The sequence below is a fragment of the Notolepis coatsorum genome, assembly GCF_963971535.1.
Source record: "Notolepis coatsorum genome assembly, chromosome: 17".
Classification (NCBI taxonomy): domain Eukaryota; kingdom Metazoa; phylum Chordata; class Actinopteri; order Aulopiformes; family Paralepididae; genus Notolepis; species Notolepis coatsorum.
Window position 1 is genome coordinate 22,808,584 of NC_140181.1, and position 19,917 is coordinate 22,828,500.

The window sequence follows — 19,917 nt, forward strand, 5'->3', positions numbered from 1 at the left end:
TGGCAGTATGTATGTGTATTGTGTATATATAAATGTATATATGTGCATATGTAGGTATATAGTTGTATAAAAAATGGCTAGAGGAACTTTACAGGGTAACATACAGTTTGGCAAATATTAATAAGGTATTATTAAAAAAATTATTGTTAACTAAGTACATTTTTCAATATAAGTCTAGTAACGTATGAATTAGTAAATAAAATATAGTATGTTCTGATGAGTAAATAGGGGTGGAATTAAATAAGTATGCTTCTTCCCACTCCCTTTCAAATGTAAATGACAACAAAACACTTTTTTGTTTGTTCTCTATTCTTTTAATTTTTTTATATACATTTATTATTTGAATGGCGTAAGGCTATATGTACTTGATGTTTGTTTGTTATGTTGCATATTTGAAATAAACTTCAATTAAATCAAAATAAAAACAACTGTGTTGTGGAAAGTTTGGAACAGTGGCCAGCTTCCCGATTTCACATACAATTCACATAAAACCTTACATTTTCACTGGCTTCCTATTGTGATATTGTGTATTGTAAATACATTTTGATTACTTTTTAAAGGAGTAATACATAATAAGTAACTAATTACACTTCCTGAGTAACTTGCACTGATAATGACAATACATTTGAATCAAATCTAATCTTAGTTATTTGACCCAACAACAGTTTGAGCTCCTGTAAAGTGATCTTACCTCTGATTGGAGCATAATGAGAGATAGCTATTAATGCATTCCATGTAAAGTGACATGTGTGAAATTGTCCACTTATTAGAGAATTTAACTGGCAATTAGTAGAATAGTATTCTATTCTATTCAGACACCCTCTGGCAGTGGAAACGTTGGTGCTGAGTCTTCTCTCTGTCATGCCACAGAAATAATAAAAATTCCAGTCCCATGTACCACTCTTCTGACACCTGATGTGCTGCTGACTGGTGACTTTGCATCAAAGGTCGCAGGTCGGATTCTAACCAAGGACGTTGCAATCACACAGTCTGCACCTTAGTGAGTGAGTGGCGAGCTACACGGATGCCAGCTCAATGGAAGCTGAGCACCTACAGTAATCCCTTCAATTTGTACAGCGGGCAAAAAAAGATACCCTTTAAAAAAAAGTATGGTATTTCCAGATTTTTTGGCTACTATCATGATAAATAAAATGATGTAAATATCATGATAGTATCATGGTTTAAATTAGATTACTTCCCACTGTATTAAGTACAAAAGTGGTACCATTGGTGATGCATAACTTTTATGACGGCAGTATCATGGTATATTATTCATGGTGAACTTGAAATGACCATCAAACTATCATGGTACTGTTTTGTAAGGGATATACTGGTTTTACTTCAGAAATCACTGGGTTCATTGCTTGGTTGACTGCCTTCATGTCCTGCTACGCCAGCCTCCCCTCTCCCTGCCCTCTCTCTCTCTCTTCCAAACAATGCTTGTTTTTCTTAAGCTGTCTACAGATGATATTTGCTTTGCTCTACGTGAGGTAGGGTGCAGGTATGACATTGACCGTCATCATGGAGATGCACAAGCTAACAGGAAGGCCATCATGCAATACAATTTACTGTGTAACAGGGCTGGGCGATTAATCAAGTTTCAATTCCAATTACGATTTAGACTTCCCACGATCATGAAAATGAGATAATCAAGATAAAACTATTCGTGTGCCGCATGCCGTGTTGCTCTCATCTTGTCTTGCGTTGCAAATGCCCCCCCCCCGAAGCCCAAACAGTAGTTTCAGAATTGTGTTAAGAGGAAGGAGGGAGCCATGGCTGCTTCTCCAGTTATTTTGTAACGTCTTTGGTAACTTGGTTACTTGGTAACTTTGGTAACTAGGGCCCCCTAGTGGTTGCCTTTCAGGGTATGTTTCAGATTCTTATGTGGACATATCCTGCAGGTTTTGTGATGATTTGCCCAACAGTTGTTGACTTTCGTCCATGTGTAGCTGAGCCACGCCCTTTTGAAGTTCAGAGTTGTACCCTTCCAGTTGACTTGTTGTACAGAACTTGTAAGTCGCTTTGGATAAAAGCGTCAGCTAAGCTAAATGACTAAATGTAAATGTAATAGAGGAGTGGACAGGTTGGGTAGAGAAATATGCCCTGTCTGAAATCCCTCAGTACACAATCTAACCCTACTACCCCCAAAAATCAGCTCCTAATGTGCAGTAGGAAAGTAAAATATTTGTCCCGCCCCTTTTCATGGAATAATGCATTGGATCCGCCATCAGCTCTATTTTCAATCTTTCAAAATGTTCAGTTGCTATTGCATGCACTTATTTGTGTTTCATTACACGTATGTGCATGCTTACCAACTGTTTCGCCTGTTATTGCAACACTACTATCACCGACATCGAAGAAGGGAGATCCCCCTTGAACGGCCCTTCTAAGGTTTCTCTCCTCCACATTGCCTGTGGTGCATTTTTTTCTATTGCTATGTTTTAGTGAGTTTTTCCTTACCTTCGTGTGGGGTATGTCTGGGAGGGTTGCATTCATTTATTTAAAATGTTTTGGACTTCATGGTGTTTTTGTTTTGTTCTTGATTTATTGTGATGTTTCTTCTTGACTTCTTACAAATTAAAACAACTCACATTTCCTATTATTAGTGTCAACAGTAGGAATATGCAGCATCTAACAACGGACCCACATTTTCAAAAGTGTTCTTGCTTATTTGTGTTAGGCGGCGGCCTATGTACCCATAATTGGTATTCTTCTCTATGATATGGCTTTCAAGAATCCCTGGTCTAATCTGTATACCCATACTGTACACGTTATAGTATATCTGTATATATTCCACTATATCTGTATAGTTAGTTATATCACTGGCTAGCATGGTTTACTACTGTATTATTCATACTATTATGTAGTATTCATACTTGTACCACCGTATATAATAATACTGTACATACATTAGCTTAGCATATTTCCTACTCGTCATTTATACATATTCACATGTTACACTGTGTATTGCTATTGCACTTCACTGTTACTTTGGTCTCTGGTTAGATGCCACCTTCATTTCATTGTACTGTACCTGTCTTGTGAAATTACAATAACATTTAATGTAATGTAATCTAATGTAGTCTTTTTCTGTTCCCACAGGAGTCTCCTGGATGTGGACACCTTCCGCAAGTCTGATCCCGGTAAGTAGCCTACTATTTACCATCCCTGGTGATTTTTTTTTATTCTGAACATAATGAATTGCTCATTAAAGCATGTCTTGATCCATCGATCCCCTGCACACTACAAACAAGTTCAACTGACCAATCAGCTGCAACCTGAGCAAGGGCATCTAAGCGCCCCATGTATATGTCTGCCAACAAGCGCCAAGGACGGGTATTGAAAAGTAACTACCATTAGCTAAATACTGTGATACAACACATCAGGCAGCTGCTTGCAATATGTCTGAATATGGTTGTATCTCTCCTTGTAAAAATAAACCATACATACAGAATACATATAGAATCCTGGACCTTTTATAGTGCCAGATCTGCACATAAACTCAATACAATTTGTACTGCAGATGTTTTCTGTTTCTTCCAGCAAGCATGTGTATGGGTTGGGAAAATGCAGTTTGTTGCTTTTTGAAAGATGGAGGGCAGTGGTCGCCTAAAGGCTAGAGAAGTGGCTTTGTAATTGGGTCTCATTCTCCAATGGACTTACGACAAAAAGGGCTTTCTCTTAGGGCCATTTGAGACCTTTTCGGGCAAGACATGAATATAGACAATATATTATAATATAATATTAATTATATATGTTTTATTGGGACGGTTGGTGAATCCCAAAATCTGCCCGAAAAGGTCTCAAATGGCCTTAAGAGAAAGCCCTTTTTGTCGTAAGTCCTTGGAGAATGAGTGTGTCCGACTGTGGTTGTACTGGGTAGCTCCTAGTGGTCAACAGTGTTAGACTGTGGTTGTACTGGGTAGCTCCTAGTGGTCAACAGTGTCAGACGGTGGTTGTACTTGGCAGCTCCTAGTGGCCAACAGTGTTAGACTGTGGTTGTACTGGGCAGCTCCTAGTGGTCAACAGTGTCAGACTGTGGTTGTACTGGGCAGCTCCTAGTGGCCAACAGTGTTAGACTGTGGTTGTACTGAGTAGCTCCTAGTGGTCAACAGTGTCAGACGGTGGTTGTACTTGGCAGCTCCTAGTGGCCAACAGTGTTAGACTGTGGTTGTACTGGAAAGCTTGTAGTGGTCAACAGTGTCAGACGGTGGTTGTACTTGGCAGCTCCTAGTGGCCAACAGTGTTAGACGGTGGTTGTACTTGGCAGCTCCTAGTGGCCAACAGTGTTAGACTGTGGTTGTACTTGGCAGCTCCTAGTGGCCAACAGTGTTAGACTGTGGTTGTACTGGAAAGCTTGTATGGCGGACTCCCCGCCACACTAACGTTATAGATAGCTAGCCTATAGCTAACGTCGGGACCACACCAACGTTATAGATAGCTAGCCTATAGCTAATGTCGGGACCACACCAACGTTATAGATAGCTAGCCTATAGCTAATGTCGGGACCACACCAACGTTATAGATAGCTAGCCTATAGCTAACGTCGGGACCACACCAACGCTATAGATAGCTAGCCTATAGCTAATGTTGGGACCACACCAACGTTATAGATAGCTAGCCTATAGTTAACGTCGGGGACCACGGCAGAGAGCGGCAGCACCCAATCTGCGTGTAACGTTAGTCACTAACATGAAGAATAGTACGGAAGCCCTAAGAGGCCGTACATTCATACATTTTATTTACTCCGTTTTCCCGTGATAACGGGATAATTTTCTCGTTGTCGCGAGAAAACAAAGTCCGTTTTCTCGCGATACCGACTTATTATCTCGTTATCTCGACATAACGAAGTCCATTTTCTCGTGATAACGGATTAATTTATCTCGTTATCTTGAGAAAATGAAGTCCGTTTTCTCGTGATAACGGACTAATTTATTTCAGGGGGGTACATGACATACAGGTATACACAGTACTGTTACATTTGTGACATACAAGATATGCAAATATACAGTACTGTTAAACAGAGATCCTAACAGAAAATATACATACAAGGGCCAGGGGAGGAAACTGTACATTTTGAGGGGGTGGGAGGGGTTTGTGACTGGGTTTGTGACTTTCGTGACTGTGATAGTCACGAAAGGGGCTACCTGCTCCTCTGACACTGAATGATGTTTCCTGCAGTGATCTAATATATACTAGACTATCGTTTCATTTTCTCGAGATCTTGAGAAAATTATCCCGTTATCACGAGAAAACAAATTAAATTAACTCGTTATCACGGGAAAACGGACTAAATAAAATGTATGAATGTACGGCCGCTTAGGGCTTCCGTAGAATAGAGAGCTGCAAGCGGAAATAAACGCCCAGTCCTTGAGAGAACGGTTCCCTGGTTTACTGTCACCACTTTACAGAGGGAATTACCCCGAAGTCTGGCTAGTTATAACAAGCACGTTACATGACCGGCACTTCGGCCCTAGAGTGTACTCCCCTGTACTCTACTACGGTTCAGATTAATACAGGAAAAGGTATACATTGGGGGCTCGAGTCCCGGGATATGAAAATAAATCCTGATTTCATCTGTGAGTTGTAAACTCTATGGAAACGTGAAGTTAGCTCATGCTACTGGAAAACGGACACTTGGTCATTAAATTAAGTTAAAAATGATGACGCCCCTTTTATTTTACCTGCGGTTGTCGCGGTTGTCTGTTCTACATCCGCGGGTGCCTTGACACACCGCGGGATTGCGGTGATGCGGTTACCGCGACAGCCCTAAATGTGTGTAACTGTGAGTGTGAAGCAGGGTGTTGCTGAAAAAGAACATCTGTGCTCAGTGAACCTACCCTGGGTAAATACAATTTAAAAAAGAGAGAGATCTCAAATGTGACAAGGTTGTGTGAGTGATTGTCAGGGCTGACTTCTGTAGTCTACTATATTGCATCATGTCCTTGCTCCAGCTGTCAACATCTCAATGAACCAGGAGTTATGGCTGTAGCCAGGGATCGGTCCCACAGAAACACACGATAACACTGATGTGGAAAAACACACAACTCCCTAATCCCGTTTGGTGTTTTTACATTTTCCTACTTGAATGAAACATATGGTCCTGTATGAATTTATTACAGTGTGTTTCATGACAGTATGGTTAGCATGAAAGTAATTTGAAAGCCATTTTACTGTTTCATAAATGCAAGTGTCAATTATTGGGAGAAATGAGGTTTTCATCCAACAGCATTTTGAGCTACGGTACACTGAGTAGAGTGTGATCTCTAGAGGAATTCCCAACATTAATTCCAATACATTTAAAGTAAAAAGAAATCCACTTTTGATGTGGGAGAAGGTACAGGTAGAATGGCTGGCGATATTATATTTGAGAAATGTACTGTATTCAAGAATTATCTACAGCACTAATATAAGATTCATGCAGGATGTTGACTAATTAAATTAACTCGTTATCACGGGAAAACGGAGTAAATAAAATGTATGAATGTACGGCCGCTTAGGGCTTCCGTAGAATAGAGAGCTGCAAACGGAAATAAGTCCTTGAGAGAACGGTTTCCTGATCACTGTAGTACTAAAGCTAGGATAGATGCAGGATGCAGTAACACTAAGGACACACTGCCATAAAAAGTGGAAAAAGAGACCAGGTTTTCTCTTGGAGAAGAGCGGCTAGAGCAAGTAAAGTTACGTGCATATACACTGCTCAAAAAAGGTGATCCATCCTTCTACTTTTTTTTACCTTTTTCTCCCCTCTTGCAAGATCAAAACGGAAAATCTGAGATCGTCATGTGATGGATTTCTAGCCCTGCTAGGCTGTAAGGCCACCAATTGCTCGAAGGATGGCAATGTTGGTCGGTCACATTTGGTCCAGTACCCGCTGAATCACGTGACTGGGTTGCCCCACTACCTGCATGAGCTGCTGCAATAAAAAAGTACAATGGGGCTCTATGGTGAAACCATGACACTCCCCTGACTAAAAGTACAATGGGGCTCTATGGTGAAACCATGTCACTCCCCTGACTAAAAATACAATGGGGCTCTATGGTGAAACCATGGCACTCCCCTGACTAAAAGTACAATGGGGCTCTATGGTGAAACCATGGCATTCCCCTGACTAAAAGTACAATGGGGCTCTATGGTGAAACCATGTCACTCCCCTGACTAAAAGTACAATGGGGCTCTATGGTGAAACCATGGCACTACCCTGACTAAAAGTACAATGGGGCTCTATGGAGAAACCATGACACTCCCCTGACTAAAAGTACAATGGGGCTCTATGGTGAAACCATGGCACTCCCCTGACTAAAAGTATAATGGGGCTCTATGGTGAAACCATGGCACTCCCCTGACTAAACGTACAATGGGGCTCTATGGAGAAACCATGACACTCCCCTGACTAAAAGTATAATGGGGCTCTATGGTGAAACCATGGCACTCCCCTGACTAAAAGTACAATGGGGCTCTATGGAGAAACATGACACTCCCCTGACTAAAAGTACAATGGGGCTCTATGGAGAAACCATGACACTCCCCTGACTAAAAGTACAATGGGGCTCTATGGTGAAACCATGGCACTCCCCTGACTAAAAGTACAATGGGGCTCTATGGAGAAACCATGACACTCCCCTGACTAAAATGATAATGGAGCTCTATGGAGAAACCATGACACTTCCCTGTCTAAAAGTATAATGGGGCACTATGGAGAAACCATGACACTTCCCTGTCTAAAAGTATAATGGGGCACTATGGAGAAACCATGGCACGTCCCTGTCTAAAAGTATAGTGGAGCACTATGGAGAAACCATGGCACTTCCCTGTCTAAAAGTATAGTGGAGCACTATGGAGAAACCATGGCACGTCCCTGTCTAAAAGTATAGTGGAGCACTATGGAGAAACCATGGCACTTCCCTGTCTAAAAGTATAGTGGAGCACTATGGAGAAACCATGACACTCCCCTGACTAAAATGATAATGGAGCTCTATGGAGAAACCATGACACTTCCCTGTCTAAAAGTATAGTGGAGCACTATGGAGAAACCATGGCACGTCCCTGTCTAAAAGTGTAATGGAGCACTATGGAGAAACCATGGCACTACTCTGACTAAAAGTTGTTTCAAACTAAAATGGCTGGATGTAATTTTGCCAAATCAGCATGGCTGTGAGTGTGAGGGGCGAATTCACAAAGGGATTGCGCAGCGTCAGTGCTATTTGCGGGTATTTAAATGAGGTAATATGTGCCCCTTTCTATGCAAATGAGCCTCGAATGCAAAAACACTCCAATTCACAAAGGTTGGCACTAATTGCCACGTGCAGTTAAAGCAATGCTATTTACGTCTTCAGAGATTTGGTGGTAACTAAGATTTACCATTTGCCATTTAACCCTTTCACTGCCACACGACAGCCGGTTAACCCTTTCACTGACAATACAGAAGGTTAACCCTTTACTATCACACAACCGACGGCGATGCTCCGTCATTAGCATCATGATGCTAATGATGGAGCATCGCCGTCGGTTGTGTGATAGTAAAGGGTTAACCTTCTGTCGTGTGGCAGTGAAAGGGTTAACTATGAGCATTTATAAAGGGGTGTCATTGCTAGCGTCACTCTCAGGTGATCATGGCAGCAGAAATTGTTCTAATCGTAATGCCAGGCGTGCTCATGAAAGAATAACTTGTAATGAGAATATCACTTTTTGATTTAAGCGAGACTGAAATCACCTGGAGACACAGGTTGCCAGCTCAAGCAATTCTTGATCTACTGACCTCACCTTACTGCAAACCATCCAGAATGTCGCTGCTAGGATCCTGATGAGGGTGCGCAAATATGATCACATCACCCCCACCCTCAGATCCCTTCACTGGCTCCCCGTGGAACACAGGATTGAGTACAAGGTGTCCCTCCTCACTCACCAGTGCGTACACGGTGGTGCCCCTGCCTATCTCAAGGAACTCCTCACCCCCCAGTCCTCCTCACGTTCCCTCCGCTCCGGCACAGCCTACCTCCTCAAAGCCCCCAGGACTAAGCTGCACACCATGGGCGATCACGCCTTCTGCTCTGCCGCACCCAGACTTTGGAATGCTCTCCCCATCCACCTGAGAGCACCACAATCCGTCGAGGCTTTTAAAAGGGGCCTAAAACATTTCTTTTTAACAAGGCTTTTGCCTGAATTTTCTTTTACTTTAATTTTTTTTACTTCTATTCATTTTATTATTATTTTTATTTTATTTTACTCTTAGGTTCTTCCATTTCACTGATTGTTAGTCTTTTTAATTGTTTTTATTCATTTTAAATAGTTTTATTCATTTAACTTTTGTCTATATATCTCCTGTAGCACTCTGAGATTCTCACGAATATAAAGTGCGGTACAAATTGAATCCATTATTATCCATTATTATTACCACTCACTTTACTCACTTTAGACACTTTAACACACTTTATATTTATCTATTATTATTATTAAAGAGATTTGCACTACATTCATACCTCATTTGCACCCTACCCTAAGTTTTGTACCTCATCTCATTTCTGCATTGTACCTCACTGTTACTCATTTTACTCTGTATTTTATATTGTATGTATATTGACTTTACTTACTTTTGAATAATTTTTTATTTATTTTTTTAACTTACTTTCTTTTTACTGTATGTAGCACACTCTCAGGGGCTCATACAGAAACAAGCATTTCATCATAAAGTATTCTGTATTTTGTTGTGACTAATAATAAACAAACTTGAAACTGCTGAACAGGCGCCCCGACCGACCAGTAGGAGTCGCTGTTTACAACGACCAGGACACATACACCACCGGCTTCACACCCGCTAACACTGCCAATTGTGTTAGTATGGACGACTGACCAAGCCAGAGGTACCGCTGACAGCTGGATTTGATCCCAGAGTCTCTGTGGTGGTAGGCGAGTGCTTAGTCCACTGCGCTACCCAGCCGACTCCTTAAATATTGTTATTTAACGTTGTCGGCTTCCCCAATGTTGTCGGCGCTATTGAATGCATGCACGTTCCAATTGTACCACCAAGCGAAAACAAACATGTTTTTAGAAATAGGAAGCAAACATTTTCAATCAACAAATTCTCTGGGTCTGTTCCAGGGTTTCCGTTGTCCGGTAATTACAGTTTTTTTACCGGGGAAATCTGTTGAAGTCCGACATATTTAAATATCTCCGGTCATAATGTCCTGTGAAAATAATTCCCTCTAAGCACAATTTGAATTGTATTAAAATAGTTACATTTGTTTCATTGTTGCTTCACCAAGCAAGTCTAATAATGACAACGATGTTCCTATATCATATCACACACACAGCCAGTTTCAATTTCAGTTCCTGGCATTTTTAACCAGTGGAGAAAGGTAAGAGAGATTTCCCTATCGTTTTTCTTATATGAATTATTCAACCTACGTTAATAAAACATACCTGGTGATCAACTACAGTTTGCTGTGAACATTATGATATGTGTGTAGTGTTCTGATAATGACTATTGGTGAAGCGATGTCGAAATTCATTTGGGTTAGGCAGCTGCTGCAGCACGACCTGTGGTTTGCTGATGAGAATGGCGGGCGGGAGCTTGATTAGCGAGAAGCATGCAACTGCAGAGCCGCATATCTCACAGCTGTGCCCGCACAGTGCAATACTCCAATTCAGCCATTGGCAATTCAGCCATTGGGTGGGTGGCGCTGCTGAGCGGTCCCCAGACCGAACCTGAGAGCGCCGCTGGCTCTGCGGCTCTGCAGTTGCATACTATTGGGATTAGTTTATCGCTTCGTTGGGAGGCGGAGATAGTCATTGGTTTCAGTGATCACGCAACGTTTAGATTTCAGTGAACCCCACGATAATGTTGCCGTCTCTCTCTGCCAAATTTCTCAGTTCTTCGCTTGATATAATTAATACAAATGTCCAATATAACAGAATTCGTTAGCTCATAAAAATGTGATTATAACAGACTGCTGTTTAATGTCGATTGAAGTATTCGAACGAAGCTTTGAATGTCTATAAAAATGTTTTTTACTTTAATTCATTTTTTTTTTTATAAACTAAATCCTCAATTTGAATAAAGTGATTAATCTGATTAAATTAGTATTTTTCTTTTATTAAATCAACTTTCTTTAATGAATATAACTCATCAGTTTCGTCAACATAAATAATCCAATAAGGGCACGGTTGGTATGAAAGTTGATGGTGACGTCTTATAGTATAATATTATAATATTATTGTAGCCTAATCTTTAACTGCAACTGTGAAGAAAACCCCCATTGGTTTAAACAGATTGAATAGACACAAAAAAAAGAGATTAAAAAATAAATAAAAATGTATAAAACATTTAAAATTCGAATGTTGATTTAGAATTCGAATGTCAACATTATGATCGAAGCTTCGAAGCATTCGGGACAGCCCTACAACGTTGCTCACTTCGTAACACTCAGCCCAAGCAATAGGGTGGGGCACGCTAACAAGGGGCTCTATGGCAGCAGATATAACCAGTGCTTCTCAAATCTCCTGTTAGGAGCTGCATGGTCACCAGATGGTTTTTAGACTTGTTTTAGTCTTGTTAGTATCGCAGGAAAACAACAAGTGATTAAGTCATTGCTTATACCATAGTAATGCAGATGTTGTGTACGACGCTGGTGGATTTATTTGTGTTGTGTTTGAACCTGAGAGCCACGCTCCCATTCTACTAATTATATGTGAAATCTGCGACATGTGTCCCCCATTCCCCTATTATACAGTACCCTACCGCTGTTAAATAGTTCAAACAACATGGCCATTTCTCCTGGCTCCTGCCTTCATAGCTTAGAAGAGAAGGTCAGGACCATTAAGGGCTGACAATGTTACCGAATTGAAAATGTGTGTGTGAGGGAAGATAGAATTTGGACAGAGATGAGGAGGGATAAAAAGGATGGGAGTCAGGATAAAGCAGGATAAAAGTCAAGGTTGAAGGGAAGGTAAATGGGGCGTGGGGCTGGAATAACAACGAGACGGGTCAGTTGCACGTTGCCTCTGCTGTCGCTGTGTGAGTGAATGGGTGAATGTGAGTTGTGAGTTGCATAAATTGTAAAGCGCTATATAAATGCAGTCCATTTGTGAGGATTCGCCTGTTCCCTAGACCTCTTCCCTGTCTCCTCACCTCACCAGCCCCCACCCTTGCGAGATTTTTCCCTGCCTCCTACTCTTCACCAGCCCCCACCCTTGTGAGAACTTTTGCCTGCCTCCTACTCTTCACCAGCCCCCACCCTTGGACATTCTGTTCCTCTACCTTCACGCAGCTGTCATAGTTTGTGATTAGCGCCCCAGAGGGCTTTATATACCTGGACCTCCCTTCCAGTCCTGGTCGGGTCGTTCTGTGTTCTGGACTCTGTATCTGTGTCTGTGTTCATGGAGTTCTGTACGTTACCATCCTGTACGTTACCATCACCTGCCGCGTCTCCGGCGTGAGACGACGTGCCAGCCATCACCACCTGTCGCCGTTTGCCTGGAGTGGGACACCGTCTTCGCTCTCTAATTCTCTACGGGAGGTTTTCCAGTGTTCCCACTCCAGACGTCAAGCCGGCTCGTCATCGCTCCCGATTCCACGGGAGGAAGGCGTCTCTTCGTGATCCTCGTTCCTGGGGTGAGGCTCGTCGTCGCTCCCTAGTATTCCACGGGAGGACGGCGTGTGCCCATCCCGTTCCCCTTGGACCCAGGCTCGTCGTCGCTCCCTAGTATTCCACGGGAGGATGGCTTGTGCCCATCCCGTTCCCCTTGGACCCAGGCTCGTCGTCGCTCCCTAGTATTCCACGGGAGGACGGCGTGTTCCCATCCCGGTCCCCCCTTTGTTCTGCGCTGCCCGTCTGCAGCATCCGAGTAGGGACGAAGAGGATCTCCGTGCCAGGCCTCCGCCGTCGGGCCCCTGTCCCCGTGCCAGGCCTCCGCCGTCGGAACCCTGTCCTCATCCCTGTAAGCAGCTCTGGCCCTCGCCCTGTCCAAGGCCTTAACCCTGTTCTCTGTCCCTGTCTCCAGCCCGCCTCTCCGGGCCTCTGTCCCTGTCCCCCTCTCCAGTGCCCCTGGTCCTGGCCCTGACACTTAGCCCTGGTCCTTAGCCCTGTCCCTTAGCCTTAGTCCCTTAGCCTGTTCGCCTCTTAAAGGTACAGTGCCGCATTTTCCATATTTCTTTGACTCTAGTGTTTTTGTGTTCTCCCTTAAAGGGACTGTGCCGCTTTTTGTTATGTAATAAATAAATGCCCTGTTTTGGCTTACTCTCATACCTGTCTTGTGTTGTGCGATTGGGGTCGGTTACAAACCATAACAGTACGACCCGACCAGTCGACGACCCCAGCCAGCACAGACAGTGTATGTGAGTTAGCCCCTGTTAGCTCCCTCTAGTTCCCTCTAGCTCCTTTTAGTTCCCCTGTTAGCTCCCCTGGTAGCCTCGTTAGCTTCCCTGTTAGCTCCCCTGTTAGCCTCGTTAGCTCCCCTGTTAGCTACCCTCTTCCCCACTGCTAGGACTGCCCCTTCAGCTAGCAAGGTCAGTTTCCCCACAGCTAGGACTGTCCTTCCAGCTAGCTTGTTCTCCTTTGCTAGTCCAGCCCTGTCTGCTAGCCTAGCTCCGGCAGCTAGCGCAGCCTCTATGCTAATGTAGCAGTACAGCTAGCATAGGCCCTGTAGCTAGCAATGCACTGGCAGCTACCCTGTCCCTCTGCTAGCCCCACTTTAGGTGTGGCTTCCCCTGCTAGCATGGCCCAATTTATTTTGTTTGTTGCTTTGTCTTGTCCCCTGCCCCGCTGTCTGATTTTTGGGTCGCCCGGTGGCTCCCGTGGAGGGGGAGGTACTGTGAGGATTCGCCTGTTCCCTAGACCTCTTCCCTGTCTCCTCACCTCACCAGCCCCCACCCTTGCGAGATTTTTCCCTGCCTCCTACTCTTCACCAGCCCCCACCCTTGTGAGAACTTTTGCCTGCCTCCTACTCTTCACCAGCCCCCACCCTTGGACATTCTGTTCCTCTACCTTCACGCAGCTGTCATAGTTTGTGATTAGCGCCCCAGAGGGCTTTATATACCTGGACCTCCCTTCCAGTCCTGGTCGGGTCGTTCTGTGTTCTGGACTCTGTATCTGTGTCTGTGTTCATGGAGTTCTGTACGTTACCATCCTGTACGTTACCATCACCTGCCGCGTCTCCGGCGTGAGACGACGTGCCAGCCATCACCACCTGTCGCCGTTTGCCTGGAGTGGGACACCGTCTTCGCTCTCTAATTCTCTACGGGAGGTTTTCCAGTGTTCCCACTCCAGACGTCAAGCCGGCTCGTCATCGCTCCCGATTCCACGGGAGGAAGGCGTCTCTTCGTGATCCTCGTTCCTGGGGTGAGGCTCGTTGTCGCTCCCTAGTATTCCACGGGAGGACGGCATGTGCCCATCCCGTTCCCCTTGGACCCAGGCTCGTCGTCGCTCCCTAGTATTCCACGGGAGGATGGCTTGTGCCCATCCCGTTGCCCTTGGACCCAGGCTCGTCGTCGCTCCCTAGTATTCCACGGGAGGACGGCGTGTTCCCATCCCGGTCCCCTGGGACCCCCTTTGTTCTGCGCTGCCCGTCTGCAGCATCTGAGTAGGGACGAAGAGGATCTCCGTGCCAGGCCTCCGCCGTCGGAACCCTGTCCTCATCCCTGTAAGCAGCTCTGGCCCTCGCCCTGTCCAAGGCCTTAACCCTGTTCTCTGTCCCTGTCTCCAGCCCGCCTCTCCGGGCCTCTGTCCCTGTCCCCCTCTCCAGTGCCCCTGGTCCTGGCCCTGACACTTAGCCCTGGTCCTTAGCCCTGTCCCTTAGCCTTAGTCCCTTAGCCTTAGTCCCTTAGCCTGTTCGCCTCTTAAAGGCACAGTGCCGCATTTTCCATATTTCTTTGACTCTAGTGTTTTTGTGTTCTCCATTAAAGGGACTGTGCCGCTTTTTGTTATGTAATAAATAAATGCCCTGTTTTGGCTTACTCTCATACCTGTCTTGTGTTGTGCGATTGGGGTCGGTTACAAACCATAACACCATTTATGTTCCAATTTTGACCCGATGTGTTTAAACCACCTCCCAGAAGTCATAATACCGTAATTCCTCTAATAGTAACCGGTATTCAATTAAAAACCGGGTCTCTATTAATGACCGGGTGCGCTGTTGAGCTAAGCAATTATAAGCCGGCCTCCTAATACAAGCCGGGTTTCATGTATATTAGAGTTATTGTTGTTATATGCTGGCCTGGCTGTGCAGTAAATACTGTAACGTTCGTGCTTTCCAACGTTATAAGACGACTCTCGAGGCAGGTTGGTAGTTCTCAGTGCAGGTCTTTATTCACAACAGTTCTCCATTACAGGTTGCGGTATCACTCAGACTCATTGCTACCATTTCCCATGCCCCAGAGCGAGTGCACGCTGTGTGCCCCGCCCTCTTATACCTTCCCCAGGTCAGACCGTGCACTCTCGACTCTGTCAACCCGTGGCTGGCGCGTCCGCCAGCGCCGGGATGGCGGAGTGTTGAGTGACAGCTGAACGGACCCACCCGACCCAAATCCCAGGGTCGCTACAATACCATAATAATGGTATGGTGTTAATGAGAGTTAAGAGTTAAGAGAGTAAGCCTACCTCAGAATTGTATAAAACGAAGTTATTATTATTACTATTATTATTATTATTATTATTATTATTATTATTATTATTATTATTATTATTATTATTATTATTATTATTATTATTATTATTATTATTATTATTATTATTATTATTATTATTATTATACCAGTATTGTGATTGCACTATTTTACTTTATTTAACTTTTTTTGACCACCTGTAATTGCACTGTTTACTACCGTATTTCATACAGTACTTGCTTGGTTTCAATAAATGAACCCAGTACATTTTACTGGGTTCAAACTGACACAAAATGTTGATTTATTCATTATGATCTGTTTGAAAATTAGAAATATAGGCCTCTCTCTTATACATGCCTCCTCCTAATACAAGCCTGGTATCCGCTACAGTTGAAACAAATACAAGCCGGGGTTACTATTAGAGGAATTACGGTACTCATTTTAACCATAATTTGTATGTTACCTTACTTACCAACTACAACAGTGATGTTAACTCGTTTTTTGTACCTAAAGGGTTAGTTCCGATTTTGGAACCCTTGCCATATTTCCTTATTTACTGATGTTGTTGATCAGTAGAGTCCTTTCTCCAGCTAGATAGCCACAAACCAATGCAAAGTCAATGGAGCCGAGCTCCTGTCTGTCCAAACTGACTGAAGCTTGCACACAAAGTAGATTTTAGTGTACAGACGGGAGCGCGACCCCATTGACTTTGTATTGGTTTGTGGCTATCTAGCCGGAACTACATTTACGTTTACATTTAGTCATTTAGCTGATGCTTTTATCCAAAGCGACTTACAAGTTCTGTACGACAAGTCAGCAGGAAGGGTACAATTCTTACAACTGAGTAACAATGTTCATCAAACAGTGCTGAGACTTGGGTGCTGCAGTGATGAGTGCATAGTAGTAAAGACACATTAGTATAGAAGGAAGAGTGTTTTTATTCATTTCAGATATTGAACTAGTATGAGGATTGTGTTGAGAAAGGACTCTATCTATAACGAAACCCATTTAGCAAAAATAATTATTCAATTAAATGCATAAAAAAGTCTGGTATGTGGCAACAGTCATTCAACAGGGGGCACCATGCTGAAATCACAGACTGTCTAAAAGTTATAAATGTCCTCATAGCATAGGGAAAAGTGAAGGTCTATAGTACACGTACACGTCCTTTGTGAGGATCAGTTCAAGGATGATGTTGCGTAGCGGAATGAACCAGAACGGATGGCATTCAAACTGAACATCTACTCTACAACAGGGGACCTTTTGCACCAGACGTATTGAACACACACTTCACTTGCGACAAAGCACATGGTAGGGCAGCTTATTTCCTTGAAACTTCAGAATCAAAGCATCTCTGTCTGTAGCCTTAAAACATATTTTCAGGTTATTCGCCAAGGTATAATGGAGCTCTATGGAGACAGTGAAACAGTGAATAATTGCCATTACCAGGTTTCTCACAACATGTCACAATTACTGCAAATACTATAGCTGTAAATACTGTAAATATGATGGCTTTTACATTTCTGGATATTAAAGTCAGCCCCTCCTCAATCGTGAGTGCCGATGCCTCTCTTGCGGATTAACTCACCTCCTTTTACGTCAGGTTTGGGGCGAGCAGTGGCGACGTTAGCTCACCGGCTGGCGACGTCACTGATGCGAGGGGGGGGGAACATACTCTCTCATCGAGAAGAACGTTCATGGGGGTAAACACTAGGAAAGCTGCAGGTCCAGATGGGATAACAGGACGAATACTCAAGTCCTGTGCAAATCAGCTGGCCTCGGTGTTCGCCACTATATTAAATCTATCCCTGGCCGAGTCCGTGGTCCCTGCCTGCTTCAAGGTGTCCACTATAATCCCTGTACCAAAAACCTCCTCCCCAGCAGGCCTAAATTACTACAGACCAGTGGCACTCACCTCTGTGGTCATGAAATGCTTTGAGAGGCTGGTCACGGTGTTACGGGTGAGTGTTGACAAGGTACCAGTTGTGGGGGAAGAAAAGAGGCAGAGAGTTGTTGCTCTTGAATAGTGGTTCCTTTAATGATGGAACGGTACACCAGAGCAAATAGGTAGCAATGACGCCGAGCGTCTACTGAGAAAGCACACAAAATAATAAACCTAACTAATACAGGACGATCGGGTGCCAGGGAACGTCCGTGATCCAGGGTACCACCGTGTACCGACGCTGGAAGTAGAATGAAGAACCGACGATAAAACACAGGGGAGACAGGGGTTACATAAGGTCACATTCCACACATTCCACACGCACCACAGTGACAGCGAATCAGAGAACACAGACAATCAGTGACAGAGAAAAGCAAGTGACAGGTGTCAGAATGGTGGTATGGTTCTCAGGCAACAGCCAGAGAACCCAGAACGTTACACACGGATTATATCTGTAACATGGACCCATTGCAGTTTGCATACAGGACAAACAGGTCCACTGCAGCGTTTCCGTTAGCCGGTAATTACCGGTATTTGACCGGCAAAATCTGTTGAAGTCCGACATATTTAATCTCTCCGGTCTTAATGTCCGGTGAAAATAATTCCCTGAGTCTAAGCACAATTTGATTATTTGAATTGTATTAAAATAAGCTCAAATTAAATAGCCTATGCGATGAACGAAACAATCATTACATTTGTTTCATCGTTGCTTCTAATAATGACAACGACGTTGTCAGCGAGAGCTTAGTGCTGGGTGTGCGAACTTTTGTGAAGCTGCAGAGCCGGAGCAGCAGCAGCACAATGCAGTACTCCAGCAGTACTCCAATTCAGCCATTTTCAATTCAATGTTGGGTGGGGGGCGCTGCTGTGCGGTCCCCAGAAAAGAGCCAATAACAGCTGAATCTGCTGCTCTGCATCGACATACTCTCGCAAATAAGTCATTGGGAGGTGGAGAGAGAGAGTCGTCACGCAAACCCACGATAATGTTGCCGTCTCTCTCTGCCAAATTTCTCAGTTCTTCGCTTGATATAATTAATACAAATGTCCAATATAACGGAATTCGTTAGCTCATAAAAATGTGATTATAACAGACTGTTGTTTATTAATGTCGGGCGACTGCCCACAGACACATATTTGATTTAAAGTCGGCAGCAGCACGAGTCTCTGGACTTATTTTATTTGGAATATAATGACTTTATACGCAAAAGTAGCCTAGTTTTAAGTAAAAAATATTATAAATCTACATGCCTTGATGATGTCATTCTTTTGTTTTGTTGTCATTCTTTTGCCTATCAATTGTTTTTAAGCTCAATAAACTCTGACCGGAATTTCTCTCATTTGACCGGTAGATTGAAATCTACCGGACACTGAGGCCGGCAACAATTTTTTCTAACGGAAACCCTGGTCCACTGACGATGCGGTCTCCCAGGTACTGCACAACACCCTTTCCCACCTTGACAGTCAGAAGGGGGGATATGTGAGATTGCTGTTCATTGACTATAGTTCAGCTTTCAACACCTATTATTCCCCACCAGACTGGTTGACAAACTGATCGATCTGGGTCTGAGCTCCGCCCTGAGCACCTGGATCCTGGACTTTCTGAATGACAGGCCCCAGGCGGTCAGGGTGGGGGGGTCATACCTTCAACACAATCACCCTGAGCATCCGGTCCCCCCAGGGCTGTGTTCTCAGCCCCCTGCTGTATTCACTGTACACACATGACTGTGTGGCCAGGTTCAGCTCCAACTCCATAGTGAAGTTTGCTGACAACACGTGGTGGTGGGGCTGATCTCTAACAATGACGAGAAGGCCTACCAGGAGGAGGTTGATGTACTGGCATGCTGGTGCTGGGGTAACAGCCTACTCCTGAACATTGGTAAAACCAAGGAACTGATCGTGGATTTTAGGAGAATACAGCAGGGGACACACACGCCACTGTGGATAAATGAGCAGCTTTAAGTACCTGGGAGTCCACATCACAGAGGACCTGACATGTACAACACACATAGACTCTGTGGTAAAAAAGGTGAAACAGTGCCTCTATCACCTGAGACAATTAAGGAAGTTCAGAAGATACTCCACTCCTTCTATTCCTGGGCTGTAGAGAGCATTCTGACTGGAAACATCACTGCCTGGTTTGGAAACAGGGAACGGCACGGTGGTGTAGTGGTTAACACTGTCGCCTCACAGCAAGAAGGTCCAGGGTTCGATTCCCGCTTGGGGACCAGGTTTCCATGATGCCAGTTACCCAGGTGGGGTATCTCCCAGGCCTTTCTGTGTGGAGTTTGCATGTTCTCCCCGTGCTCGCAAGGGTTCCCCCCCCTGATAAGATAAACCCAATGGAAAAACATGCACAACAACAATAGATCGCTAACGC

General features: G+C 44.1%; 1 protein-coding gene across 1 annotated transcript in view; it reads left to right on the forward strand.

Annotated features, from left to right (window-relative positions):
* LOC311243974 (copine-9-like) overlaps positions 1–19,917 on the forward strand; it is a gene marked incomplete at both ends in the record, with an annotated part of 217,986 nt that overhangs the window by 21,210 nt on the left and 176,859 nt on the right. The window contains one exon of the mRNA XM_084333382.1: positions 3,103–3,143. Within this exon, the coding sequence (XP_084189508.1) occupies positions 3,103–3,143 (41 nt within the window). The remainder of the gene's footprint in view (positions 1–3,102; positions 3,144–19,917) is intronic.